This window comes from Carya illinoinensis, chromosome 6 (assembly GCF_018687715.1).
Source record: "Carya illinoinensis cultivar Pawnee chromosome 6, C.illinoinensisPawnee_v1, whole genome shotgun sequence".
In the NCBI taxonomy this organism is placed as follows: Eukaryota; Viridiplantae; Streptophyta; class Magnoliopsida; order Fagales; family Juglandaceae; genus Carya; species Carya illinoinensis.
In genome coordinates, this window is record NC_056757.1 from 22,122,636 (window position 1) to 22,141,889 (window position 19,254).

At 39.6% G+C, this 19,254-nt stretch overlaps 1 protein-coding gene and 1 non-coding gene across 2 annotated transcripts; both read right to left on the reverse strand.

Annotated features, from left to right (window-relative positions):
* Positions 1-2,319: 2,319 nt before the first annotated feature.
* On the reverse strand, positions 2,320-13,025 carry LOC122312670. Its single transcript, XM_043127334.1, has 4 exons — positions 12,906-13,025; positions 3,442-3,525; positions 2,863-3,186; positions 2,320-2,631 (listed from the first exon to the last, which is right to left on the reverse strand). Exons 1-4 carry the CDS (start codon positions 13,023-13,025, stop codon positions 2,320-2,322), a joined length of 840 nt encoding a protein of 279 aa, XP_042983268.1.
* LOC122314562 lies at positions 5,832-5,939 on the reverse strand. Its single transcript, XR_006243782.1, has one exon. It is a non-coding gene; the product is annotated as a small nucleolar RNA R71 (small nucleolar RNA).
* Positions 13,026-19,254: the final 6,229 nt, after the last annotated feature.

A 19,254-nucleotide genomic window follows, 5' to 3' on the forward strand; every position in this document is an offset into this window, starting at 1 on the left:
TATTATATTAACCTTTCAGTTATACATAGGATTGGAATATTTGGATCAAAGAGTAATAAGCAAGCATAATATTATAAGTTGGCGCCTTCAACCCACCTCAAATATTTGTACATACCCACACATATAATTTCCCTTAAAATATGGTCAAAACAAAAACTAAGTTGGTGCCTTTAGCTCACCTCAAATTTTCATAAAATTTAAATTTCCCTCCCACGGCTTAACACACTGCAAACGTTCCTCATTCCAGCTTATAAGCGCATCTTATTCCTTCTTTTTGCTTCTAGGGTTTCAAAGTATCAGCCAACAAGTTTACCAGCACCACACACATGCCATCAACCAATAAGATGCAGCCCCAATCCAATCGAGTCCTCTCCTGCACAAAGGAAGTCCCTCCAACCAGCGCCACCACCTTCTGCACTTGGAAAGATGCATCGGAAGCCACATGTGAGATGCCAATTCTAGAACCACCAACCACCTGCATATAAGTACTGAACCAAACTCTGTTTTAAGCAAGAAGAATAGAGCATTGTTCTCTAAACCGAGGGCCATGTCTTGCTATAGTTGGGCCATGTGTTTCTGCATATATATAAGCATAAAAAATCTTCTTTGATATTCTCATGGCATTGTTTCTGTGTATGCTTTCTCTACTTCAAAAGCTATGAAACAATTTAAAAAAATTTAATCGTTTTGACTTATAGAGAGCAATGAGTATTACTCCATCCATGGCACATCAAGTGATACAGGTACCAGGTTGCCATATTTCTATTAGTATATGCATCTTCTAGTTCTAGACAGCGAGTTCATTTCCATCAACACTACTAGCAAGTGTCTCCTTAGTGACTTTTCAGGTTCTTAGATTTGGGACATATTACCAATATGTGGTGGCTCCATATAAGGCTGATGTATAGCTGGCATATCTATGCAGACTTGAAGCTATAAAGGGTGGTATCATTTCTGTGATTACAAAAGATAGTGATCTAATAGCATATTGTTTCCAAGCTGTAAGAACTACCCATAAATTTTTTGACATGATGCAAATGGAGGTCTACTGTGAGCTTCTTGATGACTTGATCTTCATTTTGTGTCATTTGATAACTTGATCTTCATTTTGTGTCATTGGACTTAATGTAATCTTTATATTTTGATTTGCATTCAATATCACATATTTTCTTCAAGATGGACCGATTTGGCAATGGTTTCATACAAAATATCACCATGGTTAGTTCATTAGCAATCGCAAATGTAGTTGGTGTTACAATGTCTGTAATGGGTTGTGGTGCAGGTAGGAATGTAGCAAGCTTGGAGAAAGTAATAGAACTAAGGAAGGTGGTTGACCTCAATGAGGATGATAAATTTTGGAAAGAAATGCTTCCTGAAAATTTAGACTCTCAAGAAATTATAGTCCTCTCCAAATTTGTTGTAACTGGAACAGACAACCAGCTGAAACACATTGAGAAGATATTTGGTTCTGTGGTTGTACACCTTCCTTCTCAAAATTAAGCTTATTCACCGTGTATGTTTGTTACAACTAATTATAACTTCACTCTTTTTTTTACGAAGTTCCATTGCTTGGAAGGATGCAAAATATGCTAAAAAAATGCGAATATCTTAGAGATGAACTTGAATTGACTCAGAGATTTGGAAGTCTTGATATGTGGAGGTGAGAGTTTTACTTGCATCCTAACTAGCTTATTTAGATAAGAAAACATTAGTGAATATGGTGTTTTAAGCAATGTGCACATTGTACTGATTTCTAAATGCCGTTAATTAATGCAATGAGCCTATAACATATTCGTAGTAGCGTTTATATTAATGTCGTTAATTTAAAAAATGTGTCGGCAATGAATTAGTGGCAGCGTTTACAATAAGCCGCAATACAAAAAACAAAAACTCATGTTGGCGTTTAAATAAACGCCGTTAATAAATTCAATATGCTGCCAATGTACTATTAGTGACATTTAAATAGTGGCGGCGGTCAAATAAACACCATTAACAAATTCAATGTGCCACCTCCAACGTAGTATTAGTGGCATTTAAATAAATGCGCCAATTTATATGATGCTTCGGCAATATAGTAGTAGCGGCGTTTATGATAACGCCGCTAGAATATGCCAAGGGATGGCAATGATAAATTGGCAGCGTTTCAAGAAACGCTATTAATGTCGATATTATGGTGGCGTTTCCAGAAATGTCGCTAAATTGTAAACAAATGCCACTAATGAAATTTACAAATACCAGCATTTGCGCAAAAGCCAGAAAATGGAAATAGCAACCCTCCATTACCGGCAGACGATTACGCCCTTAGAAAAACGCCACAAATTAATTAGTGGCATTTTTTTGGACAGTTGCCGGCGCATAACCAACGCCGGCAAATCTGGGTAGTGGGCCTCCTGGTTTACCATTAACAAGAACTGAGTATGAAACAGAAGACACACACTTCATAACCAGCTCTATCCATTTGGAACAAAAACCCAATTTCTCCATGACAACTTGCAAAAAATGCAATTCAATCCTATCATAAGCTTTTGACATATCAAGCTTGATGGCCATATTCCCTACTTTCCCTTTCTTCCTCACTTTCATGGTGTGCAAAACCTCAAAGGCTACCATGATATTGTCAGTGATTAATCTCTGAGGAATAAAGGCACTTTGGTTAGGAGAAATAATAGCATTTAGCACACTTTTTAATCTATTTGGCGTTACCTTTGCCCTTATTTTGTAAGCCACATTACAGAAACTTATAGGTCAGTAGTCACTAGCTAGTTTATGATCTTTTTTCTTGGGGATGAGGGTAATATAAGTGTAATTAGCAAGAGCAATTAAAGAATTACCATTTAACCAAGCCAGAATTGAAGTACATACTCCTTCTCCTATAAGATGCCAGTGTTCCTGGTAGAAGCAAGCCTCAAAACCATCAGGTCCAGGTGACTTGTATGGAGCCATATTCCTCACAGCTGCCTCAACTTCCTCTCTAGTGAAAACTTTGGATAGCTGTTCATTCATGCTACTGGTAACAGAAGGTGCCACACTTCTCAGACAATTGTTAATCTCACCAAATCCAGGCTCAGAAGAGAAAAACAACTTCTCAAAATAGGACTTGAAAATCCCTGCCAAACCTTCAAGACTAGTGTCTCTTCTATGCATCTCATCAAAAACTTCTTGAATCCTATTAACCTTGATGAAGCGCTAAAACTGCATGATTAAGTTACTTAAGTGAATAAATTGTTTAATAAAAAAATGATTTAAGTACTTAATTATGCAATAGATCGCAATACTTGAGTCAATTGATAAATTCTGGTATTTTTGTGCTTAAAAAGATTTATAATACAATAACTTCACATGACAATAAATATTCCATTTTTTATTCCTCTCATAACAAGGGTAGTTTGGGCAATACACATGCAGAAAAATGCACACAGCAAAACAGCAAACAATGCAGACCATTCGGACCACTTGGACAGCACGTTGCAACACAAACTCACACATGCTAAAAGCACACCCACTCACTCGGATCTGCAGCAGCTGCTGCAGCAAGGAAAAGCACAATGCACATGCAAACAATGCAGACCATTCGGACCACATGGACAGCACACATGCAGCAGGAACACAGCAGCAGAAAGGCACTCGGACAGCCAACAGCAGGAGCACACAAGCATCATCACGTTGGACACAACACACATGCAGAAAATGCAACCATGCAGTGGACTCACACATGCACACATGCAGAAAAGTGCAGAAAGCATTCGGACACATGCAGATCACTCGGACGTTACAGCAGACAGCATCATTCAGACCAGCAAAGCATTCCCATGCACACATGCAGCAGCTGGACGTGCAGCAGATCAGTTATGTGCTGCTGGAAGCTTTTGGCATGTGAAGCTGAGAGATGGAAGGAAGTTGAAGACAACAAGATGCTAGAACTCACAGATGAACGTGCAGCAACAGCAGAGTAGCTTTTGGAGTTATTTTTTTCTTTCTTTCCTTTTTCATTTCAAACGGGGGCAGTTTATTTATCTTGCTTGTTGCTTCATTTCAAGGGAGTTCGATAGCTTAGTTTAGGAGCTCTTAAGTTTTTTTCTTTCTTTCTTTTGGTAGAGTAGCTTAGCTTAGATTTTATTTTCTTTCATTTGTTTTCTTTTTCGTTTAAGCTAGGAGTTGAGTAGCTTAGTTTGTATTTTTATTTTCTTTCTTTTGTTTTAGTTTTTGCGCAGCGAGTTTATTTTTCTTGCACTTTCTTTTGGTTTTTTTTTATTCGGCTACAGCAGTAGCTTAGGTTGGAGTTCATTACTTTCTTTCATTTTCATTCGGTGTTGCAGCAGTTTTATTTTTATTTCATTTTCATTTCAGACAGTATCTTTATTTTTATTCGGCTATTTCTTCGTTTTATTTTTCATGGTTGCTCTTCATTCTATTTTCTGCAATTTACGTTTCAGTTTTTATTTTAGTATTTGTTCTCCTGCGGGCAGCGGCAACATCTTTAGGATTTATCTCATTCGGATATTTTCTCAGGTTTTGTCATGACTCAACGTAGATTTATTTTTATCGCTAGAAACATAATGTGTAGCTAATTTTTGAAGCTTGGGTTGTGGAACGAAGCTTGATTTGTTTTGGATTCTAGATCGATGAAATATTTTGTTGTTAATTGTTGATTTTACTACGTTACTAGTCAGATTTAAATTGAAAACAAATTGCGGCTCTTGCTCTTGTTTTGTTGTTGACGTAAGGCATAACAAAAGCTTGAAAACTATCAAGGCCTCTCTCAGTTGTTTGTTAATGTGTGTTTGGCTAGTAAAGTAGAGAATCCCTTAGAAAAAAAATATTGCAAAACTTGAGCATAACTTTTTATCTTCCGTTTATCAATGCCTTGACTGGATTGTTAATTGAGAAAATTATCTAGAATCCGAAATAAAGAGAGTCTCATACTCGACCCAAGTGTTCGTTAATTTGTTTGTTTTAGAAACTCTAATTTCAACTTCAATTATCTTCTTACATTGCATTTGGATTTTATTTTCATCTCTCATACTTGATTCATTTGTTACTCACAAATCTCTTATTCGCTCTGATAACCCATTGTCCCTGTGGAATACGATCCTAGACTTATCCTTGATACAACTTGACACTTCTACACTTGGAAGCACATTTCACCAAGAGTCAAGTTTTTGGCGCCGTTGCCGGGGACAACTGGTGCTTATTAGAGCATTCCTCTACTGCTGAGAGGACGTTGTGGAGCTGTGAACCTTTTTCACAGTTTGGGTGACATCTAATTTTTTTTCCTTCTCTTTGTTTATTTTTCATGGTCTTTGATTATCTGCTCTTGTTTGTACGACTAGTTGGACTAGAGATCATACATCTCGACTATTTAGGACACAATCATTGACATCTTTTAGCTCTGCATCATCTTCTGTAGAATCATCATCAGACACTAATAGCATCATGGCTGAAAATGAGCATCATGATAGGGAAGTGGAGAATCCAAACAGGACTCTTAGAGAATATCTTCAGCCTGTTAGGACTAGCACACATTCTTGTATCATTTTACCTATTAATGCAAATGCTTTTAATTTCAAACCCGGGATGATTCCATTGTTACCACACTTTCATGGTATGGAATCTGAAAACCCCTATTTGCATATCAAAGAATTTGAAGAAGTGTGTTCCACATTCATGGATAGAACATGCACTGATAAAGTCATAAGATTGAAACTGTTTCCATTTTCCTTAAAAGACAAGGCTAAGACATGGTTGAATTCCTTAAGACCAAGATCCATTGGAACTTGGCAAGAAATGCAAACGGATTTTTTAAAGAAATTTTTTCCCATGCATAGAACCAATGCCTTAAAAAGACAGATCATGAATTTTGGCCAAAAGGATGTGGAAACATTTTATCATTGTTGGGAACGATTCAAAGACCTTTTAAATGCATGTCCCCATCATGGATATGAAAATTGGAGGGTCATTAGTTTTTTTTATGAGGGGTTGCAACCAAAAATGAGACAATTTGTGGAGACCATGTGTAATGGAGCATTTTTTAACAAAGAACCAGAAGAAGCTTTTGAATATTTTGATTATCTAGCTGAAAATGCACAATCATGGGACACATCTGATGTTCATGATAGGTCGGAAAGTTCAAGGACAATTTCAGGGGGTGGGAAATATAATCTGAGAGAAGTAGATGATTTGAATACTAGGTTGGCTATGATTTCTAAGAAATTAGAAACCATAGAAATGAAGAAAGTGAATGAAGTACAGGCTATACCTCAGATTACCTTGAGCTGTAATATTTGTGAGGGCCAAGGGCATTCAACTAATGATTGCCCGACCATTCCTGCCTTCAAAGAAGTTCTCTTGGATCAATCTAATGCTGTTAATATGGTTGCTAAATCTTTTTCAGGTCCTTATTCCAACACTTACAATTCGGGATGGAGAAATCACCCTAATTTCAGTTGGAGGGGTGAACAAGCTGCTTTACCTGCACCCAACATAGCTGGTCCTTCACAAATTGTACCCTACACTACCCCAGGAGGTCCAGGACCATCTCAGTATGCCAACCACATGGTGCCAGCCCAGAAAAAGAACCTTGAAGACAATTTCCAGCAATTATCCAACAATTTCCAGCAGCTGTCCACCAATTTTCAACAATTCATGCAAAGCCAAGCTGCTATCAATAGTCAAAATTCACAAGCCATTGCTGAGATTCGAGGGTCAGTCACAAGGTTGACTACAACCATGAGTGCTCAAGAGAAAGGGAAATTCCCTGCACAATCTCAGCCTAATCTCCAAGGCCAAAACCACCAATTTCAAAGTGTGGCAGGAGATTCAAATGTCAAGCAAGTTAAGGCTATTACAACCTTGAGAAGTGGTAAGCTGATTGGCATTCCAGTTCAAGAGGTAGAAAAGAATGGTAACACTTCTAAACCTCTTTCTGAAAATGAGGAACATGATCCTTTGAAATCTGAAAGTGTCCCAAGCACTACACTTGCACCTTTTCCTCAAAGGTTAGCCCCTTTGCATAAAGATAAGCATCACGCGGAAATTCTTGAAATTTTTAAGCAAGTTAGGATTAATATACCATTGTTAGATGCTATTCAACAGATTCCTACCTATGCTAAATTTTTAAAGGATTTATGTACCGTAAAAAGAAAATTAAATGTGCATAAGAAAGCTTTCCTTACTGAGCAGGTTAGTGCTATCATTCAGAGTAATACACCACCTAAATACAAGGACCTTGGATCACCTACAATTGCTTGTGTGATAGGAAATTCAAAAATTGGTCACGCTTTGTTGGGTCTTGGTTCAAGTGTCAATTTATTGCCTTACACTGTGTATGAACAGCTTGGTTTAGGTGAATTGAAATCCACACCTATCATTCTGCAACTTGCTGATAGATCTATAAAAATGCCTAGAGGTATAGTTGAGGATGTTTTGGTTCAAGTTGATAAATTTTACTATCCTGTGGATTTTGTGGTGCTTGATATGAACTTGTCAACTCCATCTACTTTCCAAGCTCCTGTAATTCTTGGTAGACCATTTCTTGCTACATCTAACGCATTAATTAATTGTAGAAGTGGAATTTTGAAATTGAGTTTTGGAAACATAACATTGGAGCTGAATATCTTTAATACTTGCAGGCAACCTCAGGATTTGGAAGAAGTTCAGGAAGTTAATTTGCTGGAAAATATCATTGATGAGGATTTTCACTTGAATCCTTCTTCCACTGATTTACAATTGTCATTAGAAAGTATTCTAAGTGATGTGAATATACTTGATGATACTTCTAATGTTTCTTTTGCAGGGACTGGTCATGAGGTGCTTTGGCAACCAATGTTTGAAAAGTCGCCACCTTGGGCAGCACCCATAAAACCATTTTCAGATGACAGACACCATCTCATTGGAGAACTCAGGACACTCGAAAATTCAAATCTGAGATTGAATAATTTTTTTTATGATGACCTTCACTTATTTAAATATTGCTCTGACCAAATGTTTCGAAGATGTTTACCCAACAAACACATCCAAATTAAGATTTTTGATCCTGGTAAGTTAAGGTTTCGGTGGAGTGGGCCTTATTTGGTTAAAACAATTTTCGCTCATGGTGCTATTGAGGTTGTTAATCCTCGAAATGGAAATACTTTTAAGGTTAATAGACAAAGGCTCAAGCCTTTTATTTCTAATTTTGCACATAAAGAACCTACTCTACATTTGCTTGATCCTAATTGAGGGTTCTTGATCTATCCATCTCTTTTCATTGTTTTCTTTTGTTCTTCAGTTTTTATTTTTATTTTTTGGCTGCATTCCTTTCAAAGCTATCCAGGTACTTCCTTTTCCTCTTTCCTTCAGTTTTTCTTTGAATTTTCGGTTCTTCTTTTAGTTGTTTTGCCCCTTAACTGCTCTTTTTGTGTAAATTCTTTCGTTTCTCTTGCATCATTGAGGACAATGCTACAATCTAGTTGGGGGGGTGGAAGAGAATTTATTTCTCTGTTTGCATGCCTTAGACATATTTTGGTCCACTTAAAAAAAAAAAAAAAAAAAAAAAAAAAAAGGAGATTTGTTGAGGTCATGGAACATGTGGAAGGTAGTGCAAATAAGAGTATATGTCAAAAGAGGGATTTATCCATTTTATTTAGTTGTTAAACCAAGGGAAGGATGTTAAAAGTTTTGCTAAAACACACACAACACATATCCAGAAGGCCTAGAAAGATTACATTGAGTCATTGTTGGTTGATTTACACTTCAATTGTTTGAGACTCTAATGAACCATATCCTAATGGCTTAGGAAGAAATCTGAAATGAATTAAATGAGAAAAGGGACAAGCCAAGGATCAAAAAAAAAAAATCCTTTAGGTAGACTAGTGGTAAGGGCTGACTTGTGAAAGTGTGGATAGGCGCACATTCATAGGTCCGATTCCCCCACTAGGAAATCTAAAAACATAAAATAAATAAATAAATAAATAAAAATTACATTTGTGTAGTGGAAAAGGCTGCCTATCACCGGGGCCCTTACAAAAAAAGAAGAAGAAGTAGGCGCCTTTCAAAGTGTAATAGCGTGAAAGCCGCCACTACAATGGTTTTGAATTAGAGTAAGACCATGTGGTTTTCTCAGATTGGTTGTTGTGATTGAAACTGTTAATGTCTCTTGGTAGTCGATCTTGGAATTCTAACCCCATTTCCATGCACTTGAAAGAAAGCAAGCTTTGTTACATGTAATTCCCTTGGTTGATTAACTAAATGGTGTATAAATCTCTCAGTTGATACAAAATTCATATTAATCTATCTCCAGTGTTCTTAAACTCAATAAGTTATTTCATGGCATGTGATCCTCGAACTTCTTTTGGAATTGTAGTTGGAAAACTCACCTTCACATGAATTCATTCACTTTATTTGCTAAGAGTCTAGCAAAAAGCTAGTTGGGGGGGTGTGATGAAGCGCTAAAACTGCATGATTTAAGTTACTTAAGTGAATAAATTGTTTAATAAAAAAATGATTTAAGTACTTAATTATGCAATAGACCACAATACTTGAGTCAATTGATAAATTCTGGTATTTTTGTGCTTAAAAAGATTTATAATACAATAACTTCACATGACAATAAATATTCCATTTTTTATTCCTCTCATAACAAGGGTAGTTTGGGCAATACACATGCAGAAAAATGCACACAGCAAAACAGCAAACAATGGAGACCATTTGGACCACTTGGACAGCACGTTGCAACACAAACTCACACATGCTAAAAGCACACCCACTCACTCGGATCTGCAGCAGCTGCTGCAACAAGGAAAAGCACAATGCACATGCAAACAATGCCGACCATTCGGACCACATGGACAGCACACATGCAGCAAGAACACAGCAGCAGAAAGGCACTCGGACAGCCAACAGCAGGAGCACACAAGCATCATCACGTTGGACACAACACACATGCAGAAAATGCAACCATGAAGTGGACTCACACATGCACACATGCAGAAAAGTGCAGAAAGCATTCGGACACATGCAGATCACTCGGACGTTACAGCAAACAGCATCATTCAGACCAGCAAAGCATTCCCATGCACACATGCAACAGCTGGACGTGCAGCAGATCAGTTATGTGCTACTGGAAGCTTTTGGCATGTGAAGCTGAGAGATGGAAGGAAGTTGAAGACAGCAAGATGCTGGAACTCACAGATGGACGTGCAGCAACAGCAAAGTAGCTTTTGGAGTTATTTTTTTCTTTCTTTCCTTTTTCGTTTCAAACGGGGGCAGTTTATTTATCTTGCTTGTTGCTTCATTTCAAGGGAGTTCGGTAGCTTAGTTTAGGAGCTCTTAAGTTTTTTTCTTTCTTTCATTTCGTAGAGTAGCTTAGCTTAGATTTTATTTTCTTTCATTTGTTTTCTTTTTCGTTTAAGCTAGGAGTTGAGTAGCTTAGTCTGTATTTTTATTTTCTTTCTTTTGTTTTAGTTTTTGCGCAGCGAGTTTATTTTTCTTGCACTTTCTTTTGGTTTTTTTTTTATTCGGCTACAGTAGTAGCTTAGCTTGGAGTTTATTACTTTCTTTCATTTTCATTCGGTGTTGCAGCAGTTTTATTTTTATTTCATTTTCGTTTCAGACAGTATCTTTATTTTTATTCGGCTATTTCTTCGTTTTATTTTTCATGGTTGCTCTTCATTCTATTTTCTGCAATTTACGTTTCAGTTTTTATTTTAGTATTTGTTCTCCTGCGGGCAGTGGCAACATCTTTAGGATTTATCTCATTCGGATATTTTCTCAGGTTTTGTCATGACTCAACGTAGATTTATTTTTATCGCTAGAAACATAATGTGTAGCTAATTTTTGAAGCTTGGGTTGTGGAACGAAGCTTGATTTGTTTTGGATTCTAGATCGATGCAATATTTTGTTGTTAATTGTTGATTTTACTACGTTACTAGTCAGATTTAAATTGAAAACAGATTGCGGCTCTTGCTCTTGTTTTGTTGTTGACGTAAGGCACAACAAAAGCTTGAAAACTATCAAGGCCTCTCTCAGTTGTTTGTTAATGTGTGTTTGGCTAGTAAAGTAGAGAATCCCTTAGAAAAAAAATATTGCAAAACTTGAGCATAACTTTTTATCTTCCGTTTATCAATGCCTTGACTGGATTGTTAATTGAGAAAATTATCTAGAATCCGAAATAAAGAGAGTCTCATACTCAACCCAAGTGTTCGTTAATTTGTTTGTTTTAGAAACTCTAATTTCAACTTCAATTATCTTCTTACATTGCATTTGGATTTTATTTTCATCTCTCATACTTGATTCATTTGTTACTTACAAATCTCTTATTCGCTCTGATAACCCATTGTCCCTGTGGAATACGATCCTGGACTTATCCTTGATACAACTTGACACTTCTACACTTGGAAGCACATTTCACCACGAGTCAAACCTTCCTTCTCTGATTTGCACAACTATTAAAAAACTTGGTATTTTTGTTTCCAAGTTGATACCAATTCACCTTGGCTCTTTGCCTCCACCTCAAATCCTCCTTTTCCACCATGATCCCTAATTCCCTTTGAAGTTCTTTTATGACTACAGTGTTATGGCCTCCTTCTTTTTCTTGTAACTCTCTCAACAAAGCAGTCTTCTCTGTTAATGATTTTTTTTTATCAGTGACCAATTGTTTACTCCACCTCGAAAGAGCAACTTTAGTTTTAGACAACTTGTGAATAAACTCCATGGTAGAGTTCCCACCCTTAGGACCCTCTTGCCATATTGTTTTTACAATTTCTTCACATTTTCCTTCTAATGCCCAGCTGGCCTCATACCTGAATAGCCTATTTTTTCTACCAACCAATCCTATTTTCATGTTTATACTCAGCAAGATAGGCCTATGATCTGAGCTTCTGGCCGCCAACACTTCCACCCACCCTTCTACATGATTTTCCTTCCATTTTGAGTTTGCAACTACCCTATATAGCCTTTCTTTTGTAGAAGTCTCATCCTCATCCTTGTTACTCCATGTGAATTTATCCCATTTCCAACCCAAATCATACAAACCCACCAATTCCAACACCTCTCTAAATCTGACCATCTGTCTTTCTGGTTTTTGCTTTCCCCCACTCTTCTATCATGTGCTAAAATCTCATTAAAATCACCTACCACACACCATCCTTTATCAACCTGTGGCTTTAAAGAGCTTAATAGACTCCATATTTCTTCCCTCAAATTAGAGTCTAGCTAGCCATAGAAGCCTATTAACAGCCATTTATCTTCACCTTCTAGTTCTTTAATCAAAACACTTATGTGCCTTTTAGAGTAGTTCACCACCTCAACATCCACTAGATGGTCCCACAACAACATCAACCCCCCCTTCAAACCTACTGGTTCAATTACCATACAACCCTCAAACTTCAACCTCCTTCTTAAATTTTCACCTTTGACTTTCCTCAATTTTGTTTACATCAAGAACACTATACTGGGCTTCTTTTCCTCCACCAAATGGTAGAAATCTTGAACTGTCCGAGGGTTCCCAAGCCCTTGGCAGTTCCAATTCAAGGTTTTCATGAGGATAGGTGGGGCTGCTTCATAGCCACCACCAAAATAGTTGTACTACCTTCCTTTGGTTCAACTCCACATCCTTCCAACCATTTAGGTTTTTTGTCAACTCTCTCAACCTCCTCTATGTCAACCCCGGATCTCAATATTCTTTTTGAAGGTGATGATGATTCAGTAAGACCCTCACCCTTCTTCCTTACCTTCCTAGCTCTTCTTTTCCAGACCCCCCTCTCTTTACCTCTTTTTATAATATCAGACAGTTCACTACTCTCTTCCATCCCAATAAACTCCTCTAGATTCTACTGTGATGAGCCCTTTTTTTCCCCAATTCCCCTTCCCTCTTCAAAGACATCAAGCCCAAAAATCTCTCTCAACCTACTCCTCCCCTCATTCACTACCTCGCCTCTCTTTTCCTCACTGCCTCTCCTACTTGAAAGCTCACTATCCTGAGTGGCAAGGACAAACTCTACGTCATTCCCTATAACCCCTCCCTTATCTTTATCTGAGCCTTCCCCCATTCCTATGTCTTCACTAACATCCCACTACAATCTCCTTCTATAGGTACTATAATAATCCTCTCCATATTCCTCCAACCATCTCTAGATTTTTTACCTACTCCCTGCTCTTAGCCAAACCCCAAATGAGCCTCTCCTTCCTTCTCCCCCTTACACCCTGACTCATCATGCATAGTGCATCCACATTTAAGGCAAAAATGGGGTAGTTTCTTGTATCTCAAAGGAATCCAGTAACTCCTCCCCATTAGGTTTATGGTCCTGCCTCTTGTGAATGGTTTCTATATATTTATTTCAATTAAGGCCCTTAGAAAGAGTCCCCCACCCGAACCCATCATCTCCTATCTCAATCTCGATAACTTTTCCAATTGTACCACCTACCATCTCCCTCTTCGTCTTGTTCATGCATTTGAGAGGCAACTCAGACATTTGTATCCAAAATCTCTCAAGATTGAATTGCATCTTGTGTGGGGGTGTACAACCATCGAAATCCAAGAGCACAAATAGATGGTCATCAAAAAGCCAAGGTCTACCATCCAGTATTCTCTGCTTATCTATTATGCTACCAAATTCTACCACAAAAATATTCGGACCAACTACGTGGAATTTAGCACTTCTACTGATTCTCCAGATTTTGGCCATTACTGATTCAATCACCCCCTCATTGATTTTCCTCTCTATCCAGACCTTCCCTACCAAACACACCTCTTCCTTGAACTTTATTTCTTCCGAGCCTCCATCGTCAAGCTCAATGTTCAAAGCTTCCTTCTTTGTCAACCTCAGCTTCTTCCACCAATTCTCAATCTCATTCATCTTGCCTCCACTTCTTCGACTCACTCACAGAATCAATCGCCCTCACTCACTGCCAAGAAAAATGTAATCCTCGCCACACTAACCACAAGAACCACCTCTCTCTGCCACTAGCATGTGACAGAGAAAGAAAACCATTCTGCTACCCCACTCCCCACCACCTCTAATTCCATTAGAATCTTGGTGGACCCCACTTCACCTCCTTTTCCTCTAGAGAGAAAAACGAGAGAAGACTTATCGTGTGCACAATAATGTGACATTCTTTGATTTTAGTAATTGGCATGACTTAGGTGGATGTTCAGTCACGGATTAAATTCCGGCCATTTTAGCTTGTTCCAGTCCGTTTGGGATGGATTCCAATATTTTGGAATGTGTGCCTTGATCCGAAGTCTTTTTTTTTTTTTTGATAACAACTCACATTCATTAAAAGAGTCATCTAGAGAATTACAAGCTGGCCTCATGCCAAACAATCTGGGAAATACACTAGGGAATTGATTCCCACCAAATTGTTAAATCCTCTACAAATCTTGCCATTTTTGCTAAGCCATCAGCTGCTGCATTGTGTTCTCTGCCAACATGTTGGAAAATCACTTTAGGAAGCTATTTTGAAAGGCCAAGGATGGAGTAGATTAGGTTACCATGTGGAGACATTGACTCCCCTTCTGTTGTTAAGGCCCTAACACTAAGCATAGAATCAGTTTCCACAATCAGATCATTGATACCCAGCGGGACACATATCTGTAGACCCCTTAGAATGGCCAGAAGCTCCACTTCCATAGGATCTGAGAACTCTGGTTCTTTGTGACACGCAGCCAGTATTACTTTACCCTTCTCATCCCTCAAGATAACTCCCACACCCGTACTGCAGCATCCCTAGAACAAAGCCCCATCTGTATTGATTTTTAGAACACCTGTAGGGGGGTTTCCATTTCATATCTCTTACCATGTTCTGTTTGCTACTGAATTGGGCTTCTCGAGACTCCTTAAGCATGGATAGAGCATGATCAACCGACTGTTGAGGATGCTGAACATGATCTTCAAAGTAGAACTGGTTCCTTCTATACCAAAATGACCAGGCCATAAGAAAGAACTTCTCTAGATCCCTTGGCTGCCCTTCTTGTTTCACTCTCATAGCTATCTCCATAAACCCCTGCTGGTTTCTTTCCCGAAACAAAAAACCAAACAAAGATTTCCATTGGGGTAATATGGAAGGACAATAGATTAGTGCATGGCTTGTGTCTTCCCTTCCCTTATGGCAGAACTTGCATGTATCCTCAGTGACAACCTTTCTGACCCTCAGGCTTTGCAAAGTGGGCAGTCCTTGCTTGCATGCTCTCAATGAGAAGACCCTAACCCTATGTGGTATTGGCATTGTCCATAGCTGCTTCCAAAAGCCTCGATGTGCCTGAAAGTTTGAGCAACTCCCTTCGGCCCTGTGGCTCTTTAAAGACCAGAATAGCTTGTATGCACTCCTCACTGTGTATTCACCTGAGCCTTCATAGTGCCATATGATTTTATCCTCTCTAGGTGGAGGACCCAGAGACATCCTCAGAACCTCAGAAGCTTCTCTTGGAGGAAGGGTTCTCCTAACTATCTCAGCATCCCACCACCCTGTCTCCCCATCTATCAACTGTGCAACTTTTTGGCAACTGCTTCTACTGTCTTGACCTTGGCTTAAGGGGATTTGGTTCTGTCCTGGCAGCCAGATATCAGTCCAGATGTTTATGGACTCCCCATCACCCACTCGCCACCTGCACCCCCTTACTAATAGTCTTATAGATTCCCATATCCCTATCCATGCATATGATGGGGCATTTCCCAACTGTGCTTGCTGAATGCTCGAATTGGGGAAGTACCTAGACTTATAAATTCTATGGAGAAGAGAAGACTTTTCATTCATAATCCTCCATGCTTGTTTTGCCAACAGGGCCATATTGAAGCTGTGTAGGTCCTTAAAACCCATTCCCCCATCTTGCTTGGAAGCACACATTTTTGACCAACTCACCCACCTGATTTTGTTTTCCTCACCCCTTTGGCCCCACCAGAATTTTGCCATCATATTCTCTAACTCTTTACATAGGCTTTCAGGTAATTTGAAGCAACTCATGGAATATGTAGGAATAGATAAGGCTACTGCTTTAATCAGTACCTCTTTCCCCCCTTGTGAAAGTAGCCTCTCCTTCTATCCTTGGAGCTTCTTCCAAACCCTGCTTTTAATGCTTGCGAAGGCTCTCTTCTTAGATCTTCCTACCACTGATGGGAGGCCAAGATACTTGTCATACTACTGAGCTTGCTGTATCCCCCAAGAGGCCATTATTTCCTGCTGTAATTGAGGGTTAACATTGGTGCTGAAAACCATTGCTGTCTTCTCCTTATTAACTTTCTGACCCGATGCCAGCTCATACTCCCTTAGAAGATGATGGATGTGTGCATTAGTTTGCAAAGAGGCCCTGCAAAAGAACAAACTATCTTCTGCGAAGAGGAGGTTGTTGATCCTTGGGCTGCCTCTGCAGATTTCTACACCTTCCACCAACTTGTTCTCCTCAGCTTGTTTTAGCATGGCTATCAACCCTTCAGTGCAAAGAAGAAAGAGATAAGGGGAAAGAGGGTCCCCTTGTCTCAACCCTCTCGTTGGCTTGATAGGACCCTTTGGACTACCATTCACAAGGATTGAATATGAAACAGTCTGCACACAGGACATTACAAGCTTTCTCCACCTTTCATTGAACCCCATCTTTCTCATTATAGTATCTAGGAAGCCCCACTCCACCCTATCGTATGCTTTGCTCATATCTAATTTGAGTGACATATACCCTTTTTTTCCTTTCCTCTTCTGTCTTAAGTAATGGACCAGCTCATAAGCAACTAGTACATTATCTGTGATAAGCCTGCCGGGTACAAAAGCTGATTGAGACAAGGATATAACCTGAGGCAGGACTTGTTTTAGCCTATTTGAGAGAACTTTGGATATCAACTTGTAGACTACATTACACAGACTGATTGGTCTGTATTCTGCTACTGTTTCTGGTTTATCCCTCTTAGGGATTAAAGCAATGTATGTGTGGTTAAGTTCAGCTGGGAAGGTCCCTCCATTTAGTACTTTCAGCACAGCCTCGGTAACATCCTTTCCTACCACTGTCCAGTACTTTTGATAAAATAAAGGGGGCATACCATCAGGTCCAGGGGCTTTTGATGGTTCCATCTGGTTCAATGCTTGGATTACTTCTTCTGTTGTATACTGCTGCATCAGACTCTCATTCATGCCTTCAGTCACACTACCTTGCAAGTTATCTAGAAACCCCACTTGTTCTTGATGGCCTGAAGAGGTGAAAATAGATTGGAAGTAATCCATTATGATTCTATCTCTTTCTGCTCCCACCTGCCAGATATTGTTGCTGTCTCTCACCCCTCTGATATGATTTCTTTTCTGTCTTTGAGAAGCTTTTCTATGAAAGAACCTTGTATTCTTGTCCCCTTCCTTTAACCACAATGCCTTCGATCTTTGCCTCCACATGATTTCATCTCTCTCCAGCCAGGTTTGCATTTCAGCCTTTGCATTCTTATGTTCTTCTGTTCTCAGACAATTTGGGTCAGTTTGGTACAACAGGTTCAACTTATCTTGGGCCTTAGCAATGTGTCTCTTCACATGACCAAAACTGTTCTTGTTCCACTGTTGGAGCCTCTCCCCGCACCCCTTTATCTTCTTCATAAGAAAAGAGATATCCTTTTCCCCTTCCACTAGGTCCCAGGTGGAAGACACCACCTGCTTGCACCCTTCTGTCTCAGTCCACATAGCCTCAAACCTGAAACCAGGTCCTCTATTTCCCAGACTAGGGTCAGCTTGGGGTTTCAAAATAACAACAAGGTGGTCTGAGTAGGCAACTGGCACATGAGAAACATGCCATGTAGAGAATAGGGAACTCCACTCTTGATTAGCACAAAATCTATCTAGCCTTTCGGACACACTGTGTTCTTTCTGTCTCTCATTCCACCATGTGAATTGGGGTCCACAGAACCCCAAGTCCAATAGTCTACACTCGACTAGCATATCACTGAAGTCCTCCATCTACCACTCAGGTCTGTATCTTCCTCCCCTTTTCTCCCCCATGTTCAGAATTTCATTAAAATCCCCCATTATCAGCCAAGCACAGCCTATTGGTACTATGAGGGACTTTAATAAAGACCAGGTACCATGTCTTCTAGCAGCTTCTGGGTGTCCATATACTCCAGTCAAGTACCAGACAGCTTCCCTACCCTCCTGCACCTTAATTTCAGCATGGATATGAGACTTTGAGTATTGGATAATCTTAAGATCAATGTTGTTTTTCCATAGGAGAGCAATGCCTCCCCCTCCCCCGTCATTACTCACTACTAAACAGTTTGAAAAGCCTAGAATATACTTGATTTTATCCATTCTGGTGACACTCAGTCTTGTCTCTTGCAGAAACAAGATTGTGGGATCTTCTCTTCGAACCAAGTCTCGAAGCACTCGAACTCCCCGTGGGTTCCCAAGCCCACGTGAGTTCCAACTGATGAAGCTCATTGGTCTTGGTGGGGCTGTGAACCAGCCTCCACCATGCTTGTGAATTCATTGTTTTCAAGTCCCTCATTTTCAGTTTTTATTTTTTTGTTCTTGCTATGGTTTGCACAGGATGCTGCAATTCTTTTGCTTCTCTTTAGAACTGGACTTATGGCTCTCTTTTTTCTGTGTGACACTCTTGAGAGACTTCCTTCCTGTCCTGGTGAAAAAATTTCAACTTTCAGATTTCTTTCTCGTCTTCTCCATGTAGGTTCCTTCTTTGGTTAATTCAAGGCTTTTAATTGGTCCGACAGAAAGTTCTCTATGGAATGAATCTGTGTAACTAGGTCAGTTGAGGTCTCATTACCATTTATCCCATGTTGTACTACCCCTTTAGCTGTCAGTGGAGTGTGTACTTCTCCTGCAGGCCTTGTTTGTTCCTCATGCCTCCTGTCAAGTATTTTATGGGGAGCCTCTGGAGGGTTAATTGGAGGGACACCCTATCCCGCCAACTTTTGTGTGCTCTCTTGTCTAAGGAAGTTGTCTTGCCTAGTCAGCCTCCCTGCCCCCTGTGTGTCACTTTTGTCGGCTGTCATACAGTCCAGCCTGTCTGAAGCTAAGTTCCTCTCCTGTCCCCCATTCGTGACAGCTGGATTTCCTCCCTGGATGTCTTCCCTGAACTCTGTCTCTCTTCTCCATTGCTGAGTATGCTGTCGACCTTCTGAATCCACAGCTTCCCCATACTTCTTTAACTGCAAATCACTGTCTCTCATAGCCGGCGCCCTCAGCCAGGCCCCATACTGTTGGTTTCCTCCCTCTCTGGTTGCACTCAAGCAAGCTAGATGGTTATGTTTGATGGTTCCACACTTGAAGCATATTGACGGCAGTCTCTCATATTTGAATGGC

Excerpts from the sequence above, each read along its gene's own strand:
- LOC122312670 (XM_043127334.1), bottom strand. The coding sequence starts at position 13,025 with ATGGGGGAAGGCTCAGATAAAGATAAGGGAGGGGTTATAGGGAATGAC. Across the intron at positions 3,187-3,441 it reads CTGTCCAAGTGGTCCGAATG|CGCTTCATCAAGGTTAATAG; the intron begins GTCTGCATTGTT and ends ATGCAGTTTTAG. Across the intron at positions 2,632-2,862 it reads GGCATCTTATAGGAGAAGGA|AGATTAATCACTGACAATAT; the intron begins GTATGTACTTCA and ends TTTATTCCTCAG.